The 21,586-nt window shown below is 45.5% G+C and overlaps 1 protein-coding gene across 11 annotated transcripts in view; it reads right to left on the bottom strand.

Moving 5' to 3' along the window:
- The window catches only part of VWA3A (von Willebrand factor A domain containing 3A), a 59,751-nt gene that overhangs the window by 27,945 nt on the left and 10,220 nt on the right, over positions 1 to 21,586 (bottom strand). For 10 of the 11 annotated variants that reach the window (XR_013385033.1, XR_013385035.1, XR_013385032.1 and 7 more), the window contains exons 6-18: positions 19,577 to 19,631; positions 15,671 to 15,769; positions 14,158 to 14,264; positions 11,827 to 11,952; positions 11,415 to 11,523; positions 11,120 to 11,185; positions 8,162 to 8,287; positions 5,565 to 5,618; positions 5,169 to 5,304; positions 4,957 to 5,060; positions 3,782 to 3,862; positions 3,030 to 3,124; positions 1,221 to 1,340 (exon numbers count right to left, since the gene is read on the bottom strand). Coding sequence is in view for 5 of the 11 variants with exons in the window: in XM_077906945.1 (XP_077763071.1) it covers positions 1,221 to 1,340; positions 3,030 to 3,124; positions 3,782 to 3,862; positions 4,957 to 5,060; positions 5,169 to 5,304; positions 5,565 to 5,618; positions 8,162 to 8,287; positions 11,120 to 11,185; positions 11,415 to 11,523; positions 11,827 to 11,952; positions 14,158 to 14,264; positions 15,671 to 15,769; positions 19,577 to 19,631 (1,278 nt within the window). In the remaining 6 variants the exon portion in view is untranslated. The remainder of the gene's footprint in view (positions 1 to 1,220; positions 1,341 to 3,029; positions 3,125 to 3,781; positions 3,863 to 4,956; positions 5,061 to 5,168; positions 5,305 to 5,564; positions 5,619 to 8,161; positions 8,288 to 11,119; positions 11,186 to 11,414; positions 11,524 to 11,826; positions 11,953 to 14,157; positions 14,265 to 15,670; positions 15,770 to 19,576; positions 19,632 to 21,586) is intronic. The other variant, XM_077906946.1, reaches the window with a different exon arrangement.

Raw genomic sequence — 21,586 nt, 5'->3', positions numbered from 1 at the left:
GTATTTCTCTAGCCATTTTTTTTTTGGTAGAATGTATTAGAAAAAGATGAGGCTCTGGTACAGGATAATATATAATATGAATGCTGACTTAATAGGTTTAGAATATTCCCTATTTGATATGAAGTGGTATAAAAATGTATAGTCTGGGGCACATGGTGACACAGTTGGTTAAGTGTCTGACTCTTGGCTTTGGCTCAGGTCATGATCTTGGGGTCATGAGCTCAAGCCCCATGTCTGGCTCTGTGCTCAGCAGGGAGTCTGCTTGAGATTCTCTCTCCCTCTCCCTCTGCCTCTGTCCCTCCTATTTGTACTCACTCTCTAAAATAAATAGATCAATCTTTAAAAAAAAATTGTCCAAGTGGGTTCCTTTTCTCTCTTAATTAGTGGAAAAGTTATGCAATTATAATAAATATATAAAACTATATATATTTAAATTAAATGTAACTATATGGATTACATATAGTACATAATTTAAATATATGGTATATAGTTATGTATAATTTAAATATATATAGTTATATATAATTTTTAAAAGATTTTATTTTTCAGTAATCTCTACATCTAAGGTGGGGCTCAAACTCACAACCCTGAGACCCAGAGTTGCATGTTCTACTGACTGAGCCATCCAGTTGCCCCAGTTATACATAATTTTAAAAATATATATTCTATACACAATATTTATGTTTTATACCTATGTATCAAATTATTTATCTGTTAAATATAGAATTTAAATACACATAATTTATATAAATTATATAGTTACACATAATTCGAATATATATAGTTATATATATAAATCTATATAATTAACATTTGGAATTAGAATCTTCAATGTTCTTGACATAGTGTGGCTTGCTAGACCTGAATTGGGACCTCACACTGGGGCATGCCTGGGGTCCCTTCTTTCTCTCTTTTGCTGTTTATCAGCTTGGAATCCAAATGGGGCAATGGGCTAAGTTACTTTATCTTGGTTGATCAAGCACTGTGTTTTGGGGCCACTTATCACCTTCGCCCCAGTGGGACTGTCTTGCCACCATTTAATTATTCAATACCCCAAACAAGATGATTCAAACCAGATAAACTGATGGTCAGCGTAGCATGCTAGGTGCTGGTGACATGTCATCTAGCCACCTGCCAGGAATGTTAGCCCAGTGGCAGCACTGAGCACACGCGACCCCTGGCCCCAGCATCCCCCGCCTCAGGGGGAACTAGGAACTTACGCGATGATGTTGAAGCAGTCCTTGTTGGACAACTGTTCTTCCAGCAGAAGCCGCAGGGAGTGCTGGATATGAATAATGTACATGGAATTGGTCACAGAGATATCCAGCAGTATAACCACTCTAAAAAGAAACACAAGCTTTAAGAAGAGAACCGAATCACTCAGATAATGTTTATTTTGTTCCATTTTACTATTTAAAGCTTTTTCCAGAGGAATTTTGCATGCCAAATTCACAGCTGGCCAAAATCTTTCTCCAGGGAGTGAGGTCAGTGGGAGTGGGTTTACAATAGTAGACTAAGGGGGTCTTGGAAGCTTCTCTCCCAGGGGCTTCTAACATGGAGTAAAGCCAATGGTAGAGATGGTTTACAGGGCAGGGGGGCTGCCTAGAATGATTTTCACACATTTCCCTGTTTTAAAGCATTGGCATTCGATATTATTATAGGTTGGGGTCTCTGTAGGGGCAACAGAAACAAGTAAGCAAATGAGATGGGGACTTAGGTGTATTGGGGCTTCTAGGGAAATAAGTGTATCTTTTTGTTTCTTCTCTCTGTCCATTTGGCCTTCTTTCACTACTTCAAATCAATTCCTAACTCCACCCTCCACTCTCATTTTGAGATAGCAATTATGGGGTTCCATTTCTTTATTTTTATTTTTTTAGTGAATGTGCTGCCAAAGCGAGCACAAGATGGCAATTACAGATGCAAAAGAAAATCCACTGGATTTAGCGTCAGAAGATCTTGGTTCAGGTCCCACTTCCTGTATGACTTAGGCAAGTCACAAAACCTCTCTGATCCTTGCTGTATTTAACTATGAACTATTTATAACAAGATTCCTTCCAGAGTTGCTTTGAGAATTAAATGATAGAATAGTATGGTACTTTGTAAGTGGTAATGCATCCAATAAGGTATGGGATGGTAATGATGCTATAAACACTGCCAGTTTTTTCTCCCTGTTCAGCATCCGTCACCTCCCCCCACAGCAGCATCCTGATTTTCCTTTGGAAAACTCCTCTGCTTCTATCAAGTGAGTGGGACAGACCCACCCTAAACTTGAAGGGTGGGCATTTGACATTAGGCAATTAGAATGTCCTACCTCCCAGGTCACAGTGAATAGCTCCTGGACAGGCCCTGCCTCAAGCCCCAGGAATGCTAAATTGGTAAAGTAAGTGGGGAGCTGCAGGTGGCTATTCCTGGAAGGGAAAGCCTGCCTGACAACAAAGCCAACAGGGAAGGAAGTAGAGCTGAGAGATGGAGATAGATTCTTGACATGCATGAACCCCTGGATGGAGCCATGCTTGAAGACAGCTATCAGATCTATTTTAGAATTTTCAGTTACCTTCAACCAGACCTCCTTGTTTTGTTTAAGCCAATTGGCATTTATTTTGTGTTGCTTTTTAACTGAAAGAATCCTGAGTAACACAATGATGATAGTATTGATAGTGATGCTGGTAGTGGCAACTTTTTTCTGCAGGGGTTCTACTGAGTGACCATTGATCCTGAATCTAAGGGATAGTTTCTTTTTTTTTTTTTTTTTATGATAGTCACACAGAGAGAGAGAGAGAGAGAGGGAGAGGCGGAGACACAGGCAGAGGGATAAGCAGGCTCCATGCACCGGGAGCCCGACGTGGGATTCGATCCCGGGTCTCCAGGATCGCGCCCTGGGCCAAAGGCAGGCGCTAAACCACTGTGCCACCCAGGGATCCCTAAGGGATAGTTTCTGATGCTACCAACAGGGAATCATGAGTCGGGTAGGTGCTTAGGTCACAAAGGGGGTCTCAAAAAGGACAACAATGCTACTTGAGGGAAGGTACCTTTTTTCACAGACGGTGCCCCAGATTCTTCGGCTGGCCAAAGAGAGCCACTCAATCCGTCTTTCATACATCCGCATAGCTCTGCTGAGCTGTTTCTGCAAACCCATGGGCCACACAGAGTGAGAGACTGACCAAAGGATGTCCAGTTAAAGGGTCTGTAGGGGGAGGTTGGCTTCTGGGGATGGGGACATGGGTATCCAGGCAGTATAAACATTCCACTGATCCTGGATGAGTCTGCCACAAGACCAGGAAGAGAAGAGTCCACATATTTCATTGTCTGGAATAGGAGAGGGAGTAGATCTTGCCCCAATAGGTTAGAAACTTGTCTGTTTGACAGGTCCCTGCCTGGAGAGCAGGTAGAGGAAGCTCCAGAGGTACCTAGAGGCAGAGCACAGTCTATTTATAAGAGGGAGTTCAGTCAATGGCTTGGTCTCCACATTCCACGGCACCTTCCTCCTGTCCCCTCTTCCCAAACCCCATATTCTTTTCTTTTTTAAAGGATTTTATTTATTTATTTGTGGGGGTGGGGAGAGAGAGAGAGAGAGAGAGAGAATGAGCAGGGGGCAAAGGCAGAGGGAGAGGGATAAGCAGACTCCCAGTTGAGCAGGAAGCCCAAATGGGGCTCAATTCCAGGACCCTAAGATCATGACCTGAGCTGAAGGCAGACACTTAACCAATTGAGCCACCCAGGTGCCCCCCTCACTCCTCCCCTGCCAGACCCCATATTCTGACCAATTGGACCCATTACTAACCTGGTACTCATAGAGGAAGGGCGGGTCCACATGAACATTCTTCACTGTCCCGTCATGCCATTCAAACTGTACCATTGCCTTCTGCACACAGATGTGGCCAGGATGGGCAGCAGGTGAACAGAGCACATGCGGGAAATGATTATAAGTTTAATTTGGGCACCAGGTTTCTCCCAATCAGATGTGTGAGAGGGAAACGGGTTTGAGGACATCTGGGGCTGGATTATGCCTCCCTGGTTCAGCAGCAGAAGGTTCAGGACAGTGATCCCTGAGTGCACCACACCTGACAGCAAGCCAGGCTGCCTTCTGGGGGTGGGGGTGGGTGGGGGAGTCTTCTAAACATCAGAGTCTTAATATAAGACATGGTTGGAGGGTTTGAGGTAGCAGCGTTGGAGACCTTAAAACACACTGGCCAGGGGTTCTTAGGGTTGGGAACCCAGACAGGTCTCCATGGACACTTTGAAAATCTAATTTTTCATCCTTCGCCAAGTTGTCACATCCACCCACCTACTCACTCATCAATCTGCTGCTACAATTCTCTATCCCTCTTCTCTTTAGTTCTTCCATATTTCCATTGACCTTCTTCCTCTTCACCTATTATACCTTCCTTCTATTTCTCTACCCTTCCATCCTCTTCTATTCATACTTCTATATGTTCATGTTTCCATCCTTCCTTCCACCAGGCAGCTGTCCAGGGAATATGCACCAGCTGCTTGCTTGTGTTAGATATTGGGGATATGAGATTAGGGAAGGGTGGTTTGTTCTTTTAAAGGCTCCTACTCTGGCAGGGGTGTAGGCATGCACCAGGGGCACATGCTAACACATTACAGGAGGAGCTAGAGCAGAAGTGTCTGCCAGGTACAGTGAGGACATGATGAGAGCATGTGTGTTCTGCATGCCTGCCAGCAATCCTCGCAGAGGAGGTGACCGCAGAACGACGTGCTCACTCTCGCCCCATCTCCCAGAGCTCATTTTCAAATCTTTGCAAAACAGCAGTTGGGGTATATCTGTTGAGAGTTTTAGAGTCCTGGGTGGAAAGCCTGCATCCCACCCCAGGACCCCAGACCCCTGCTCCCTGTGCTCTGACTTATGACTCTTATTTCCTGAACATTTAAGAAGGGAACTGCCACAGAGGAGCCCCCTGCAGAGGAATGGAGAGAACTCTGAGTTGGAGTTACCTCATGGATAGTGGAAGATACTGTTTTCTGGAGAATAGGCACAAATTCCTCCACAGAAGAGAATGCGTTGGGTGCCAGAACCTGATAAAGGCTTAGCTTCCTGGCTGTAAATAAAGGGTGGGGCTTGAGATGCAACTCTGGAAGCCCCAGAGGGCTCGTGCCTTTTCATCAGTCACCTGAATCCTGGGGTCTGTCCTCTTTTGGGGACTTACCTTTTAGGCCATTGATCTTTAGCCATTCTGCAGAAGTCTTGTCCAAGTTTGGGAACTCAATTGTGAGGGGACCCTCATGCTTTGGGGGTTTAGGCAAGAGACCTGTGAGTGGCCCTTTTGCAATCTCTGTGGAAATCTAAATTAAATTTAAAAGCCCTCATTACAAAATCATATTTTAGAACCAATGAGTCCTTAGTCTCCCCGTCCCACCCAGTTCCACTAAGTGGAGCATCTGAAAACATTACCTGATAAATTAAAGGCAGTTCTATTTTCTCCTCCAACCAGCCCCATCCCCTTCTCTGGAGATGGCTGGAATTTCCAGGGAAAGTAGATGTCCCCAGCAACTTGCTTCCTCTTTGATTTGTCTGTCTTCCTGGCCCCTTCCCCAACCCTTACCATCAAGATTGACGCGGTAGGCTCCAAGATGGCAGGTGGCCCCTCCATGAGCTCCTAATGCAAGGCTTCGAAGAAGTAAAAAGTAACTCCTACACCAGATCATTTCAGGAGCCCTGGTCTAGCCTGGCCTCCCCTTGCACACATTTATAGACTGAAAGCCTGATGTTCTGAGATGTTAAGTCATAACTCCTGTATAAATAAGACACAGAACAGCAATTCCCAAACTTTAGACATCTGAGTACTGCCTTCAAGAATTATGCTGTATCTGAGTACCACTGTGCTATTATTTAGAATTTTTTTTTAAAAATTTACTTTTTTATTTTTAAAGATTTATTCATGTGATAGAGAGCAGAGAAGCAGAGGGAGAGGGACAAGTGGACTCCATGCTGAGCATGGAGCTCAACTCGGGGCCTGATCCCATGACCCTGAGATCTGACCTGAACCCAAAATCAAGAGCCAGATGCTCAATTGACTGAGTTACCCAAGTGCCCTTAAAGATTTTACTTTTAAGTAATCTCTACATTACAAAACCCTGAGATCAGGAGTTGCATGCTCCACTGACTGAGCCAGCCAGGCACCCCTAGAATTTTTTAAAAATAAATCAAATATGAGGGTGTCTGTCTGGCTCAGTTGGTGGAGCATGTGACTCTTGAACTGGGAGTTGTGAGTGCAAGGCCCATGCTGGGTGTAGAGATTACTTAAACAAATAAAATCCTTAGGGGCACCTGGGTGGCTCAGTCAGTTAAGCATTCAAATCTTGATTTTGGCTCAGGTCATCTTGGGGTTGTGAGATTGAGCCCCACATGAGCTCCGTGCTGGGTATGAAGCCTGCTTAAGATTCTCTCCTTTTCCTTCTGCTCCTGTCCCCAACACTCTCTCTTTCAATATGTAAATAAATCTTTAAAAATAAATAAATAAATAAAATCTTAAAAAAAGAAAACAAACCCAATATGTACCGTTAAAACTTTTTGTTAATTTGATTTAATTTTAAAAATTGACTCCCTTTATTGTACTTAAATAATTTTAGAAAGAAGATGTACTGGGGCACCTGGGTGGCTCAATGGTTGAGCGTCTGCCTTTGGCTCAGGTCACGATCCTGGGTTCTTGGGATCGTGTCCCACATCGGGCTCTCCACAGGGAGCCTGCTTCTCCCTCTGCCTATGTCTCTGCCCCTCTCTCTCTCATGAATAAATACATAAAATGTTTAAAACCCCCCACCACAAAAATAGGTGTATTACTACTGTAACGAGCTAGTTTTAAATGCACATTTAAAAAAAACTAATCCACTTGTAATTATCTTGTAATTATCTTGCAAACTGTGGGTAATACGTGCGTTGCACTGTAGGAAACTCCTGGTTCAGGTTTTGCCATCAGGCAGACCTGGGTTCAGCTCAAACTTGTTCTATCTCTGGGATCTGAGGCAAATTAGTTAGCCTTTGGACTTCAGTTTTCTCACCAGTAAAATGGGGGTAATACTATATCTACAGCAGACTGTTGTGCTGAAATAAGACATTTAAAGAATTAAGTATTGTGCCTATCTTAGAATGAGCACTCAGTAAATGAGAACTATTCTAATTATAATACTAAGAGTTGGGGTGCATGGGTGGCTCAGTTGCTTGGGCGTCTGCCTTCAGCTCCAGTGATGATCTCAGGGCCCTGGGATCAAGCCCTACATTGGGCTCCCTGCTCAGCAGGGGGTTTGCTTCTCCCTCTCCCTCTGCCTGCGCTCTGTGCTCTGCCTCCTTGTGCTCTCTTTCTGTTAAATAAATAAAATCTTTTAAAAAATTACAGTTTTTGTGATTTATAGATACTCAGTAGAAGAGCTGGGACTGAAATGTAACATTCCAGTTTCTAGGCGCTGTGCTCTCCCACCCCATCCAGCCAGACCAAGACATCTTGTCTGTCCCATCTGCACCCTCATTTGGTGGAGCTATAAATCCATTCTCAGTGCCTCCTGTCCGCAGTTACGTTTTCTGCGTGGACTAAACAGCTCACAGCTTTTATGGTGCCACTTCCATGAGCTGGCCGAGCTATTTTGCTGTCGTTATATTAATCAAGTCACCGGCAGGGACACTTGACCTGAATGGCAAAGACCATCTTCAAGACAGCTCACTCTGTGTGGTGAGGTTTCCATCCTCCAAACTGGGGGTTAGGGCAGGGACAGCGGGAGGTGGGTGGGGTGGCCGGAGCCTGCTGGCCTTTCTCTGAAATACGTTTTTCAGATAGAAAATCCATGAGGGGGACGCCTGGGTGGCTCAGTGGTAGAGCATCTGCCTTCAGCTCAGGTAGTGATCCCAGGGTCCTCCACTGAGTCCTGCATTGGGCTCCATAGGGAGCCTGCTTCTCCCTCTGCCTACGTCTCTGCCTCTCCCTCTGTGTCTCTTAGGAATAAATAAATAAAATCTTTAAAAAATCCATCAGGATCCTTCTAGCACAGGGGAGGGCCCACTCAGAGCTGCGGGGTACAGTGAAGGGCAGGGCTTTGCCTTATTTCTCTGTGAGCACACGGGGGTCTTGGCAACCATATTTTCAGAGAAACAGGTGGGAAAGGAAGATGGGAGTGAGCCAGCTCCAGAATCTTTGCCTACACCACCTACCTCCTTCATCATGCCGGTTAGCTCCTCACAGGGGGTCTTTTGGCACAAGGCTTGGATGTGGCCCAGGAGGCTCTGGGCTTTCTGGATTTCTGCCAGCAGCTGATCCATGTCCCAGCTGGTGTAGACCTGGGGGTAATAGGAGCAATCAGCCATTAGAGGTCACTTGGATACTAGCTGTGGCCAACACAGGAAAGGGCAAGCAGTCATATCACTTCCTAAAGCTGAGTGGTGGGTTGGTTAAACCAGACATTATAAACTAGCATCCATGTGCCAGATAGAGCCTGGGAACGTGTTGTGTTCCATTTCTACAGTATTGGCCTGCAGTGTTTTTAAATAACTGAAGAAAATCCTCACCTTAAAGATATGAAGAAACGTTTTACACTCACTAGACTGGCTATAGCCATAATTTAAAAAGGACTATACCAAGGGTTGGTGAGGATGCGGAGACCTGGAACACTTGTGCACTACTGGTGGGAAACAGATTGGCGGTTTTACCACCAAAGAATTAGACACAGAATTACCACCTAACCCAGCAGTTCCACTTGTAGGTATATACCCAAAATAATTGAGAAAGGGGACTCAGGTACTTGTGCATCAATATTCATAGCAGTTCACAATGGCCAAAGGCTGGAGACAGCCCAGGTGTCCATCAGCTGATGAATGGACAAACAAAAGATCTAGACAATGGATCAACTGTAAAAAAAGAATGAAGCTCAGAGACAGGCTTACAACATAGATGAACTTTGAAAACATTATGCTAATGTAAGGAAGACCGATACAAAAGGTGCATGATTCCATTTATAGGAAATATTCAAATAGGTGAATCCAGAGAGACAGATCAGTGGTTTCAGTGTGGGGGAGGGGAAATGGGGAGTAACTGTTTAATGGGCACAGATTCTTCTTTTAGGGGGATGAAAATGTTTTGGAATTAGATAAAGGTGGTGGTTGCATAACCTTGTGAATGTACTAAGTGCTGCTAATGGTTCACTTTAAAGCTGGCGGCGCCTGGGTGGCTCAGTCATTGGGAGTCTGGCTAGGGTCATAATCACGGGGTTCTTAGATAAAGCCCCACATCTGACTTCCCGCTCAGTGAGGAGTCTGCTTCTCCCTCTTCCTCACCCCCCTGACTCCCACTCGCTCCCTGTCAAATAAATAAAATCTCAAAAAAGATAAAGTGATTAGGGACACCTGGGTGGCTCAGTGGTTGAGCATCTGCCTTTGGCTCAAGGTGTGATCCCGGGATCTGGGATCAAGTCCCCACGTTGGCTCCCCACAGGGAGTCTGCTTCTCCCTCTGCCTGTGTTTCTGCCTCTCTCTCTTTGTCTCTCATGAATAAATAAATAAATCTTAAAAAAAAATAAAGTGGTTAACTTTATGTTATGTGAATTTCACCCTCATTTCATTTTCATTTTTATTTTTTTTAGATTTTATTTATTTATTCATGAGAGACACAGAGAGAGAGGCAGAGACACAGGCAGAGGGAGAAGCAGGATGCTTGTGGGGATCCTGGTGTGGGTACTCGATCCCAGGACCCCAGGATCACGCCCTGAGCCGAAGGCAGACGCCCAGCTGCTGAGTCACCCAGGTGCCCCTCACCTCCATTTTAAAAGAAAGTACAGAAGTCACACATACACACAGATTCAGATTTCTGGTTCAAACTATTGGAAGACCTGGCAGCATGGGGGTCACACTCCTCCAGAGCAACAATGGGCTGGGGCTGAGCAGGGATGCCTCCCTAGATGGGGCAGGCGCTATCTAGTCCTCCATAGCCCGACGCACTCTCTGCTGTCCCCGCTGAGTCAGCTTAAGTTTTTTGTTATCCTTTTGCCGTTGTCTTGATCATATTAAAATAAGACAATGAAATTTATTGCACTTATATTTCTACCAAGAAAATACAATAGAGAAGCCAAGATGGGCACAGGTTTTAAGGTAAAATATTTGTTTTTCTTTTTCTTTTTTTTTTAGAGACAGAGTTGGCACTTGGCAGGTGCACATGAGGATGGGGAGGGGCAGAGGGAAAGGGAAGGGGAGAAGCAGACTCCAGGCTGAGCAGGGAGCCCGACTCCCCACTGGATCCCATGACCCTGAGATCATGACCTGAGCCAAAACCAAGAGTCAGACACTTAACTGACTGAGCCACCCAGGTGCTCCTAAAATAAAAGATTTCTTAAACCAGTTAGTTTCATTCATTTACTGTACTTTCCTAGCCCTTGTAATCTGTGGCCTCAACAAACAAGAGTCTGGGAAATGATGTAACCAGAAAGGGTGTAAACCAAGGAAAATGTTGTTTGACCTTGGCTCCTTGGTATGAAACGGTAGATTCTGTGACACTTGAATACTGTGAGATGCAAATACTCACTGGCTTATGGCTATTAATGGTTTCAGGCAAGACACAGCCTGTGAGCTGAACAGATGGTTGGATTCTCAATCTGCCAAATGGCTCTACACACACATTTGCTAATTGTTATCTCCATTGTGGACACAGGGTGCGTAATGCTATTATTAATCGGGACAAGGACACTACTGGATGGATGGCTACAGAATTCATCATTCATTCAGAATTGATTGCTGTGGGTCCCCTGTAACAGCAAGGATGTATCTTGGAGAAAGACCTGAGGCAACTGTTTCAGACTCAGCTTTAGTGGGAGCAGAGGTAGGGTGGAGCTTATGTTGATGACAGAGAGTCAGGATTCCACCAGCTAGGCTTTAAAAGGCCTCTAGGCTCTCTAGTGTGCAATTGACTCATCATGCACGCTGAGCAAAGGATCTCCCATGACTTCACACTGTCCCTGTTCTTCCCACCTTCATCTTAAACTGACTATACTTGTGCAAACCTATTGAAAACAGCGGGCAGGGAGGGGAAGCATCTATGTACTTACATAGATAGCATGGTCTATTCTGGCCCTGGTCGCCTAGACAGGGAGGTAGGAGGGGCAGTGTGTTGGCAGAAGGGCTTACCTCCGTTTCTGGGCTGTAGCAGTGGTAGTAGCCCCCAAGATGTTCTGCAAGGTTCTTTAGGACAGCCTGTAGGGATGGTGATAGGGTCAGCCCTCACTAGGGCAATGCCAATACTCCCATAAGCCTTCTCCTTGACTGAATCTCCCAACTGCCCAAAGGAAGAATTAGGTACAAGGAGAGTCATATTCTGTTCCACAACTTCAGGGGGCCTGTCCATGCATGGAGCATCCAAGATGGCCCAGCTGGATCACTATGGCCAACCCAAAGGAAACAATGAAGAATCCCAGGTACTTACAAGGGGCACCTGATTGCTGCATTTGTAGGTGATGATGTGGGTGATGAGGCCCATTCCCATGGTTGATTGTTGGATATAGTCAGACAGAATTTCAGAAGGCTGATCTGGGCTGGAGAGGAGACAGAAGAACAGGGGGTGCCCCAGTCAAATCACTTTAAGGACATTCCAGAGAAAAATGGGACCATCTACCAAATCTAACTGGCCACCTGTGGAAGATGCAAGGTGGAGTGGACTGCAGGCCTGGCCTGCCCTGGCTGCCCTGCCCCAACACCCATGGACAGATGGCCTGTGAACTAAGTCCTTCTCTCAAGTGTGTGTGAAGAGTCCTGTGTGATGGCCTTTTCTCAAACACCAGTTTGGTTCCCCAGCCCCGTTTGTGTGGTCTGTTACCCACATAGGAAAGGAGACCTACCAGCTTCCCATTATGGTCACCAGAGAATTCAGCCCTTTCAGGGTGAAGATCTTCCTCAGGGCTTGTAGCAGATTGCTGCCTCCATCAGGTTGCAACTTCTTCACCCAGAGCTTGAGTTCCTGGAGGCTGAGGAGATGACAAACATGTAACCACGGTGCCGGGTTCAGGACACCCACGAGCTAGTTTCTGACTCACCATAATTCTTGAGGTAAATACCTTTATTCCCATTTTATAGATGACAAAACTGAGTTAGGACTTGCCCAAGGTGATATTGTAAGCAGCTGGCAACACTGGGATTTCAAACCAGGCCTGATTCAAGCCACTCTGCTACCAGAGGGTCTGAGGTAAGCTCCTTCTGTATGCCCCAAGCCACTACCCAGTCCCCCAAGTGCAGATTTAATCCCCTGGCCCCGAGAGGGCTCCAAGAGGGGGCACCATGGCCATGTGGTGGCATCTTGCATGGGCTGGGGTACACCCCAGGCCTAAGAGGGAAAATTATTTCACGCAGAGCTTTCTTGGTTAAATACCTCACATTGTTAACAGTGAGGGAGTTTTGCTCTTTCCATTTCTCTTTCCATCTGATCGAAAAAAATAAAAATAAAATTAAGAAAATCTTAGCTCATTGCCAGTAAGTCTGTCTTTCATTATAACTGTCAAGTCTCCCCTCTGTATGGAGAGCAGATCCCAGGGCTACCACTTTCTCCAGCCGATGGGTTTCAAGTTGGAATTTGAGATCATTGTTTTATTTGCTTTCATTATACTTATTGTTATGGCTGCATTCTAATTACGGCAAGTGATAACGGGCTTCTTGTTAGGTACTCATAGTTTCCTTCAATAATACATGTAGATGAGAGTTGATGTTTTAAAATAGTACATGTGGCAGAGATATGATCAAAATCACAAGTGGCCTCCAGGAGTGAGAAGCTTTTGCCTATGACCTCAGGGTGACTTCTAGGTCAAACATCCCAGAGATTGGGGGTCTAACTGGAGCAGAAACCACAGCTAAAACTGCTCTCATTCACTGAGATTCCCACCACACACCAGATGCTTATCCCTCACCTCATGGTCACAGTAGTTGAGTGAGGGGTAGGCATCTGGGCCTCACTCTGGTAAAGAGAGTTCGAGGACTGGTCACAGCCACCCAGGAACTGTCATAGCAGGATGCAGAGCCAGTGCTGCTGGAACTGAGCTAGAAGTGCTGGGCAAGGGGACCTCCAACCCAGAAATACATACACGTGGGTTTTCCGGGAATCAGCTCTGGGCTTTGGTAGCCAATCCTGGTTCTGCCACTCTAGACACATGCCCTAACCCAAGTCCCAGTTTTTTCATCAGCAAAATGGGGACAAGAATCCTATTCCATATGCTAATTGTAAGTATTGAATAAGATCGCACATGAAAAGTGCTTAGCATGGCACCTAGTACCTGGTGGGCAACCAAGGATATACTCTTCACAGGAAAGAAATTTTTACCTACTAGCATAAGAAAGTAGAAATTCTTTTTTTTTTAATATTTTATTTATTTATTCATAGACACACACACACACACACACACAGAGGCAGAGACACAGGCAGAGGGAGCAGCAGGCTCCAAGCAGGGAGCCCCACGTGGGACTTGATCCTGAGTCTCCAGGATCACACCTCAGGCTGCAGGTGGCGCCAAACCGCTGCGCCACCGGGGCTGCCCGAAAGTAGAAATTCTTATACATCATCCCTTGGCCCCCCCCTCACGAATCCCCCCCAAAAAACCCAGACTAGAAGCTTCCAAATAAAGGACTAGTTAAATCACAGTACATTTATACAGTGGAATAATATGCAGTCATTAAAGAAGAATAAAGTAGATCTGTGGGTGCTAAGCGAGAATGGTACTCAAATTAAGTGCAAAGTCAAAGTGCAGGATGGTGTGATGCCTTCCCATTTATGTTTAAATAAAAGAGGACAAACATACCGAAGCATGTACATGACAGGCTGTGGAAGTATGTAGAAGAAACAGTTATTGAGAGGTGAGACAGAGACTCTGCTATTATTTACCTCTCCATACTGTGTTAATTTTTAAACGTGTATTATCGTCAAAATAAGCAAACTATCTGTGCTAGTTTGCTGGACAAAAATGGTACCTTGTAGTTGTCTTGTCTTTTCATTTTGTGGATTGTTCACAAGAGTGGCCGCTTTCCCAAAGGTTACTGATCCCTGTGTGGCTGCTTTGCGGGTTGTCTCTTTGTAGTCACTCACCTGTCAGGGTCTTGGGTTTGCACTGTATTCATTCCAGAAAGATGCTACCATGCAGGAAGGTAAATGAACAAGCAAGCACCCTGGCCAAGGTGTAGTCACTCACGTGGAGGTGCTGACATCCACGGGGTCTGGCCAGAGGGCGCTGGTGGCAGTGCCGAAGGACAGGACATACAGCTTCTCCTTGTGGCTCAGCTGCTCATTGATGAGGCTCTGGCAGACAAAGGGACATACTGGCTCCTGGAGCTGCGGGCCACTTGGAGCCTTGCCTCACTCCTCACGCTGGGGCTGGCCCCTCTGGACCCGGGTGTCAGCTGTGCTGGGACTGGGTCGCTTAGTGGACCCAAGCTGACATTTGCTTCCTGCCCACTGAGTCAGAGAGGGGTGCAAATGCCCAGGTGACCCATCCTAGCCTGTGTGTGTGGTGGGGGCAGAGCACAGATCCCCCTCACTCTCTCCCAGTGACTGCAGGCTGATGTCTTCTTCTGGAGCAACTCCTTAGGGCTGTCACACAGTTGGGTCATGCACTATGGGGGAGATGAGCATCTTAGCTACCCAACTCAATATGTGCTATGGTTGGACCATTAACCGTGGCATCCAGGGAGGGAGGACAGAGGTCAGGGGCAGTGATTTCTCTCCGAAGCACATGAGGTGGGGACGGAGCCATGGGGCACAATGGCAGCCTATTTGACGCTCTCAAGCTATAGTGGATGAATATCCAACAGTAAGACAGCTCCTGCACCCCCCCCTTCCTGGCTACGTAGAATTTCATCTCTATGCCACCAACACAGACCTTAATCTGGCTAATCTGCAACCAGCACACCTGGGGGAATCTTTAGAAACTCAACCCTGAAGACTTGTTACGAAGGGGACAACGCTGTTTCCTGACGTCTACTGAGACCAGGAAAGGGGACCGAGTCTCGGATGACTAGCCCATGCTGAGCTCTACAAAGTGTCCTCAAACTATTGCATCCAAAGCTCTAGGGGTCCCCATAGGAAAAGAACCCCTCCACATTAGTTCACAGAAGCTACAGGTTTGTTTTGTTTTTTTTCCCTGAGCACTTAACTTGCATGAATTCCTTTCATCCCATGGCAACCCTGTCAGGTGGCTACTATTCTCATCTGCATTTTACAGATGAGGAAAGGAAGGCACAGGGAGATTAGGTGGCAGGGTCACAGCCCAGAAGTAACACAGGTGATGGGGCTTGAGCCCAGTCATCTGGTTCCAGAGTCTTTCGCTTCTTTGTTATGGACAGGCGAAAGATAACAAACTAGCTCTTTGGTCCAGAAAAAGGTCTGGGACCCTGTGCTAAGCTATGCTGGACCCAGTCCAACTGATTACTGTTGGCACGTCCTCTTTCCAGGGAACTGGGGGCTCCTGTGGCCAAGTCTAGTTGGTCGGGCGTGCTGTGGTGAGAATGCTAGAAGCTCACACAGGAACTGAAAATGAGCTCTACATATTTCTTTAAACTGTAGGTGCTAATTAAGTGTGAATTGTTCTTTGCAAAACACCTCAGTTTGCAGTTGCTATAAACAAAGCCGGTTAGCAAGACTCACAGAGGGGAGGGGGGTGTGTGTGGGAGGTGGTTCCAGGTACTTCTCTTGCCAGACAGACTCACCAGGAAGTCATTTTGGAACTCCTCTTTCTGAGAGCCACTGCTCGCGGCTGACACATCAATGACAATGGCGACTCTGGCTCCCTTGATCAGACCAAATGCCTAAAACCAAAGAGGGCAAGTGGAAACAACCAACACAGCTCTGTGCTTCTCTTAAGCCTCTCACCGGGCACTTCTGCATGATGCAGAATTTGGAATGCACCCCCAGCCTCCAAAAGCAGCAGAAGGCAGGCCCATTTTGTAGATGAAAAGGCAAAACCCATTGTCCTGATTTTAGTTCTGGGCCTCATCTGCTCCTATTTTGTAGTAGCCTGGTCTGCACAAGTTTTTTTTTTTTTTTCCCCCCTAATATTTACAGTCCATTCTGATAAAGGAATATATGTCCATTAAAGAAAATTTGGAGATCACGGCAAAGCATCCTTTGCAAGATATACAGTTGGATTATCTAATCACATCAGCTGATTTGATTCTACTTCTCGACATCCTTATTTGTTTTCCGCCCACTCTACCAATCAAAGGCAGATGTGTCAAGCTGCCGAGGTATTTCTGTGAGCTTCTAATTATGTTTCTAACACTGCGCTCTACGTGCAGATGCGTTGGACTTCGCCTTGGACTGTTCGTCCTGTTACAGCTGCGTTGTGAACTGGGATTTTCATTCACACGAGACGGATCATTCTTTTGGGGCAGTGGGTTCCACTTAATGCTTTTTGCCTTAAATCCTGCTTTACTGCATTTTCCTGTTCAATTTGTTTCTCTACTCCCACAGAGTACACCCCAACATTCCCTTTGAACGCTCCCTCAGCCAGGGATTTTGCCTCTGATTTCACTGAGAAAAGACAACCCAGAGTTTTGTTTTTATTTTTTAACTTTCCACACAGAACCTACCACCCTGCCTGCCCCCTTTGCCCACACACTTGGTCTTCTTCCCCCGTTATGACGTATCTACTACAACTTCAAGCTCTAAGGCCAACCTTTGACTTCCATTACCCACTGTTCTCTTGCCAACTAGGGGCTTTGCTGCTGTAATCATCCCTTCTCCTAGGTCACCAGCTTCTCCTATCTATTGTACCATTTCGATCATCATACAATCTACAAAATACTATTTCCCATCTGAAAAAGGAAAGAAACCTTTCAGGACCGCACCTGTCCCTCCTGCTTCCCTCATTTCCCTGCTTCACATTTTAGTGACACTTCCTTACCCACCCCCATTTCTCTGCAACCCCTGGGGTTAGGCTCCTGCCTCCCCACTCCCCCGAAGTTACACTTGTCAAGGTGATCCATGATCTCACTCTTGCCAAACCCAATGGTCAAATGTAGGTTCTCAGCTTCCTCTAATTGGCTTTCTTTAATTGGCTGCGTCAAGCAAGTTGAAGCACTTAACAAGTACTCTTGTCTTTCAGGACATCAGGTTTTTCTGCTTCTTCTACTTGCTGTCCAGTCCTTCTTACCCTCTCCCACCTCCCCGCAAAGTCTACATAGTAGAATGTCCTGGGAACTTGTTAGATGCAAAATCTCAAGTCCTACTCCAGATCTGCATCTAATTAGAGTCTGCATTTTAACAGCCCCCCCACCCTGCTCCGCCCACCAAAAGGTATTTGGCTGCCTTGAATGTTTGAGAAGCACAGGGCTAGGGCTTCATCTTCTTTTCTCTTCCTTATTCACATCAGAGTTTGTCAAGCCCTGAATTACTGACATTTCGAGCTGGACAATCCTCTGCTGTGGGGAGCTGACCAGTGTACTGTAGGATGTTTGGCAGCTTCCCGGGCAACCTCCTGTCTCACTCTTGACAACCAAACATTCCTGCAGACCTCTCCAAATGTCCCCTGGGGGCAAAACTGTCCCCTCCTCCCCACCCTGTTAAGAACCACTCTTCTGCATTCACTCCCTAAATGATCTCATGTGTCACGGGATTAGAACACCATTAGGACCCTGATGATAATTCAAAGTCCATCTGCAGACAGAGTTCTCTGGCAGCTCCAAACATATGCATTCAACTGCCTGCTCTGTGTCTCTGCCCAGATGTCTGGTAAGCCTCAGATTTCATATGGTAAAACCAAGACTTCTTGCTTTCCTCCTCATACCTGGTCCTCTTGTGAATGGCATTCAACAGGCACCCAACCACTCTGGCCCCAAACACATCAGCAATCCATCAGCAGTCCTGCTGGCTCTACATTCAAGCCACGCCTTGAGCCCACCATTTCTCATTCCATCCATCCTAGCTCTTGAGCTGAAGTCACTACCATTCTGACCTGGCCTCGGTTCTCTACAGTCAATTTATGAAGTAGCCACGGTGATCTCTTGGAAACTTAAGTCAGATCATGTCACCCTCCTGATTAAAAGCCTCACCTGTGGAATGAGCTCTGAACTGTGTGAGGCCACCCCTGATTAGAGCCTCATCTCCTCCCCTCTCCTTCATATCACTCACTTTGTGCTTGCTACATTGGCCTGCTTGCTGCTTCTAGAACATGCCAAGCTTGTTCCTGTCTTAGAGCCTTGGCATTTGTTGTTTCCTCTGCTTGGAATGTGCTCCCCTAGATCTCTACGTGAGAGTGCCCTCATCTCCTTCAGGTGTCTGCTCAGATGTCTCCTCCTTGACCATTCTATTTAAATAGCCCTCTTTCTATCCTACTCTCTATTCCCTTGCCTTGCTTTATTTTTCTTTATAGCACTATCACTAATTTGGCTTGCATAGGATTTGCTGATTATTCATTCTCTGTCCTCCCCCATTGGACTATAATCTCCATGAAGGTGGGACCTTTGTACTGGTCATGTTTCTAATCCTCAATCCTGGACTGGTGCCTGATATGTAGTAGTCATCCAATCAATATATGTTGAATTCATGACCCAAACAACCCAAATTCTGAGGCCTCCCAGAACATTACCAATCCTCAGGAGCCAAAAGAAGTTCAAGAGTGGGGCCAGTTCTATTCTTTTACAATTTACAGAAACTGTCTTTAGAGATTTTATAATTGAAAGCATTCATTCTCTTAAACTTAGCCATTGGAATTCTAGACATTTATCCTGTAGAAATAACTGGGTAAGTACGTAAGAGGGAATTGAAACCTGGTGATGCCAGATATTCCCATTTTTCAAGAGAGGGCTAAAAACAGACATAAACACAGAACACCAGGATTTTAAGTCTTGGCAACTAACTCGAGAAATATTTTTAAACTAGGAGGGCCAAGAAAAACATGGCTGTGGGCCAGATTTGCCAGCATGCCACTGGTTTTTAAGTCCTGCTTTTATCCTCCATAAATATGGAAACAGACACCCAGAGAAGTGAGGCCACTTGCCCATGGCCTTGCTGACAGTAGTTGGGAAGCAGGCCCAATGCTGGCCTGTCTATCACCCCAGGCTGCCTCAACACCCAGAGGACCCACAAATTGATTTATGGGTGATTGCTTCTCTGGGATCCAGCCTGTGCTTGTTTCATGGCTCTTTTGTAGCTCCATCAGAAAAAGGTATGGTGGGGCCTGTTGATGGCTCAATCACTTAAGTGCCAACTCTTGGTTTTGGCTCAGGTTGTGATCTCAGGGTTGTGACATCCAGCCCCAACCTGTGTTGGGCTCCCCACTCAGCATGGAGTCTGCCTGAGATTCTCTCTCCCTCTCCCTCTGCCCCTCCCACTCATGCTCTTTCTCAAATAAATAAACAAATCTTAAAAAAAAAAAAAAAAAAAAAAGAATAAAACCAACCCAGAGAAAAGGAGAGCCCAGAGACAAAGATATGACATCATCTGAGCCCATGGATACAGCTGTGTTTGGGTTTTTCATTTATGTAGGTTGAGAAATTCCTTTTTCAGCTTAAGTCAGTTTAAATTGGAGGTCTGTCATTTGCAACTAAAAGAACTGTAACAAATACAGATGGAATGAGTAAAAGGGGGCAGAAAATGAAATCCTTGCCTCTTACCTTTCTGCTGCTTTCTGTGAGCCACTGGATTCGCTGTTGGTAGAGTTTAATAGCCCTGTCAAAACACCAGAAAGACTCATCACCTAAGGTCAGCTCCAGCACTGAGTGACAGGCACTTATGTGCATGTGAAGAAGATGTGGGTGGGATTTTTGGGTACTGTCTTGCTCTTCTCAAATCTATACCTCCTCAAGTGAGACTTCCTAGTCATAGGGAGATGATCATAAATGCCCAGTAGAGGCAGTTCAGCCTCAGGTTCTCAGTGGACTGATTGACAAAAACCCCACTCAGTTTCCAAAAAGTAGTTGGGAGAACTTCTTGAACTTGCCCTATTGCAAACCATTCCAATGACTGAATAGAGAGCATGTAACAGGTGCTCAAGTTCAGGAATCATCACTTGAATTTAACTGAGCTGCCCTCACTGAGGGCAAGAGGTATTTGGCAGCCTACAAAAGGGCAAGCAAGACCTTTGGATGTGAAATGATGGGGCAGTGGGTGGTGGGTAGAGTTTTAAGGCATACATGAGGGTAAATAGAACGAAGAGTATGAGCTTCATAATAAGATGTGCTGGTCTTTGAGAGCCAGCTGCGCTGTTTACTAGCTGTGTGACCTTTGACAGGTGTGGTAACCTCTCTGAACCTCCAACATAAAGATAATACCAGGACTCCACCCAAGTCAATTTGACAAAAGTCAGATTACTGAAAGCCAATTCCCTAAAAATCAATTTGAATTAGCTGAATGGACTTGAACCTTCCTTAACATGCTTGATTCACGATTAAAACCAATCAACCAAAATATTACAAAATTTTTTAAAAACCTATTTAAACCTTCATACCCAATAAAGTTTGCCACACAGGTTATAGCTAAGGGGCAACTGGGTGGCTCAGTAGTTGAGCATCTGCCTTTGGCTCAGGGTGTGATCCCGGGGTCCTGGGATCAAGTCCCACATTGGGCTCCCTACAGGGAGACTGCTTCTTCCTCTGCCTATGTCTCTGCCTCTTTCTGTGTCTCTCATGAATAAATACATAAAATCTTTAAAAAAAAAAGTTACAGCTAAAATGTTTTGATAAGTCTGGCAAATTGGTCAGTTATCAACTGAATTTTGGATATTTGGTTTGAGAGTGATATATCTCCAGTTGTGATAATTAAACAAGATAATGCACACAGCCTTTAGTAGAATTCCTGACACATTAATAAATTACAGGTATTAATTATTACAGGCTTTTAAGAAACCCCAAGTAAACAGTAATAATGGATCATAGATTGCTACAATAGGGATGGAATATATATATATGTGCTCTGAAAATCTGGTTTGGGAGAGGATAGACTGCCTATTTTTGTTATACATTTGCAAAAGTATAAACCCAACCAATCTGTCATCGAAAGTGATCACTTAACTATTACACCTCAGATGAAGGTGTGAGGTTTTACGTGCTCACCCAAAGGGCCCATGGATTTTAAAAGGCTGAGAAAAACTGGTATGATCCAATCTCTTTATTTGAGGAAAGAGGCATTTAGGACCAGATGTGGGAGAGACCTGCCCAAGAACCCAGAGATTGTTTTTCACACAAACTTTTTTTTTTTAAAGGTTTTATTTATTGGGACTCCTGGGTGGCTTCAGTGGTTGAGCATCTGCCTTCAGCTCAGGGTATGATCCTGGGGTCCTAGGATCAAGTCCCACATCAGAGTCCCTGCAGGGAGCCTGCTTCTCCTTTTGATTATGTCTCTGTCTGTCTCTGTCTCTCTCTCTCTCTCTGTGTCTCTTATGAATAAATAAATAAAATCTTTTTTGACTATTTATTTATTTATTTTAGAGAGAGTCAGGGGGAAGGGGCAGAGGGAGAGAGAGAGAATCTCAAACATACTCCATGCCAAGCATGGAGCCCAATGTGGGATGGGGTTGGATCTCACGACACTGTGATCACAACCAGAGCTGAAATCAAAGAGTTGGTTGCTTACTGACTGAGCCACCCAGGCACCACTGGACACAGTTACTTTCAGGCTGCTGGAAT

The sequence above is a fragment of the Canis aureus genome, chromosome 8, assembly GCF_053574225.1.
Source record: "Canis aureus isolate CA01 chromosome 8, VMU_Caureus_v.1.0, whole genome shotgun sequence".
Classification (NCBI taxonomy): Eukaryota; Metazoa; Chordata; class Mammalia; order Carnivora; family Canidae; genus Canis; species Canis aureus.
Note: the sequence above shows the minus strand (reverse complement) of the source record. Positions and strands in the feature narration are given on the sequence as shown.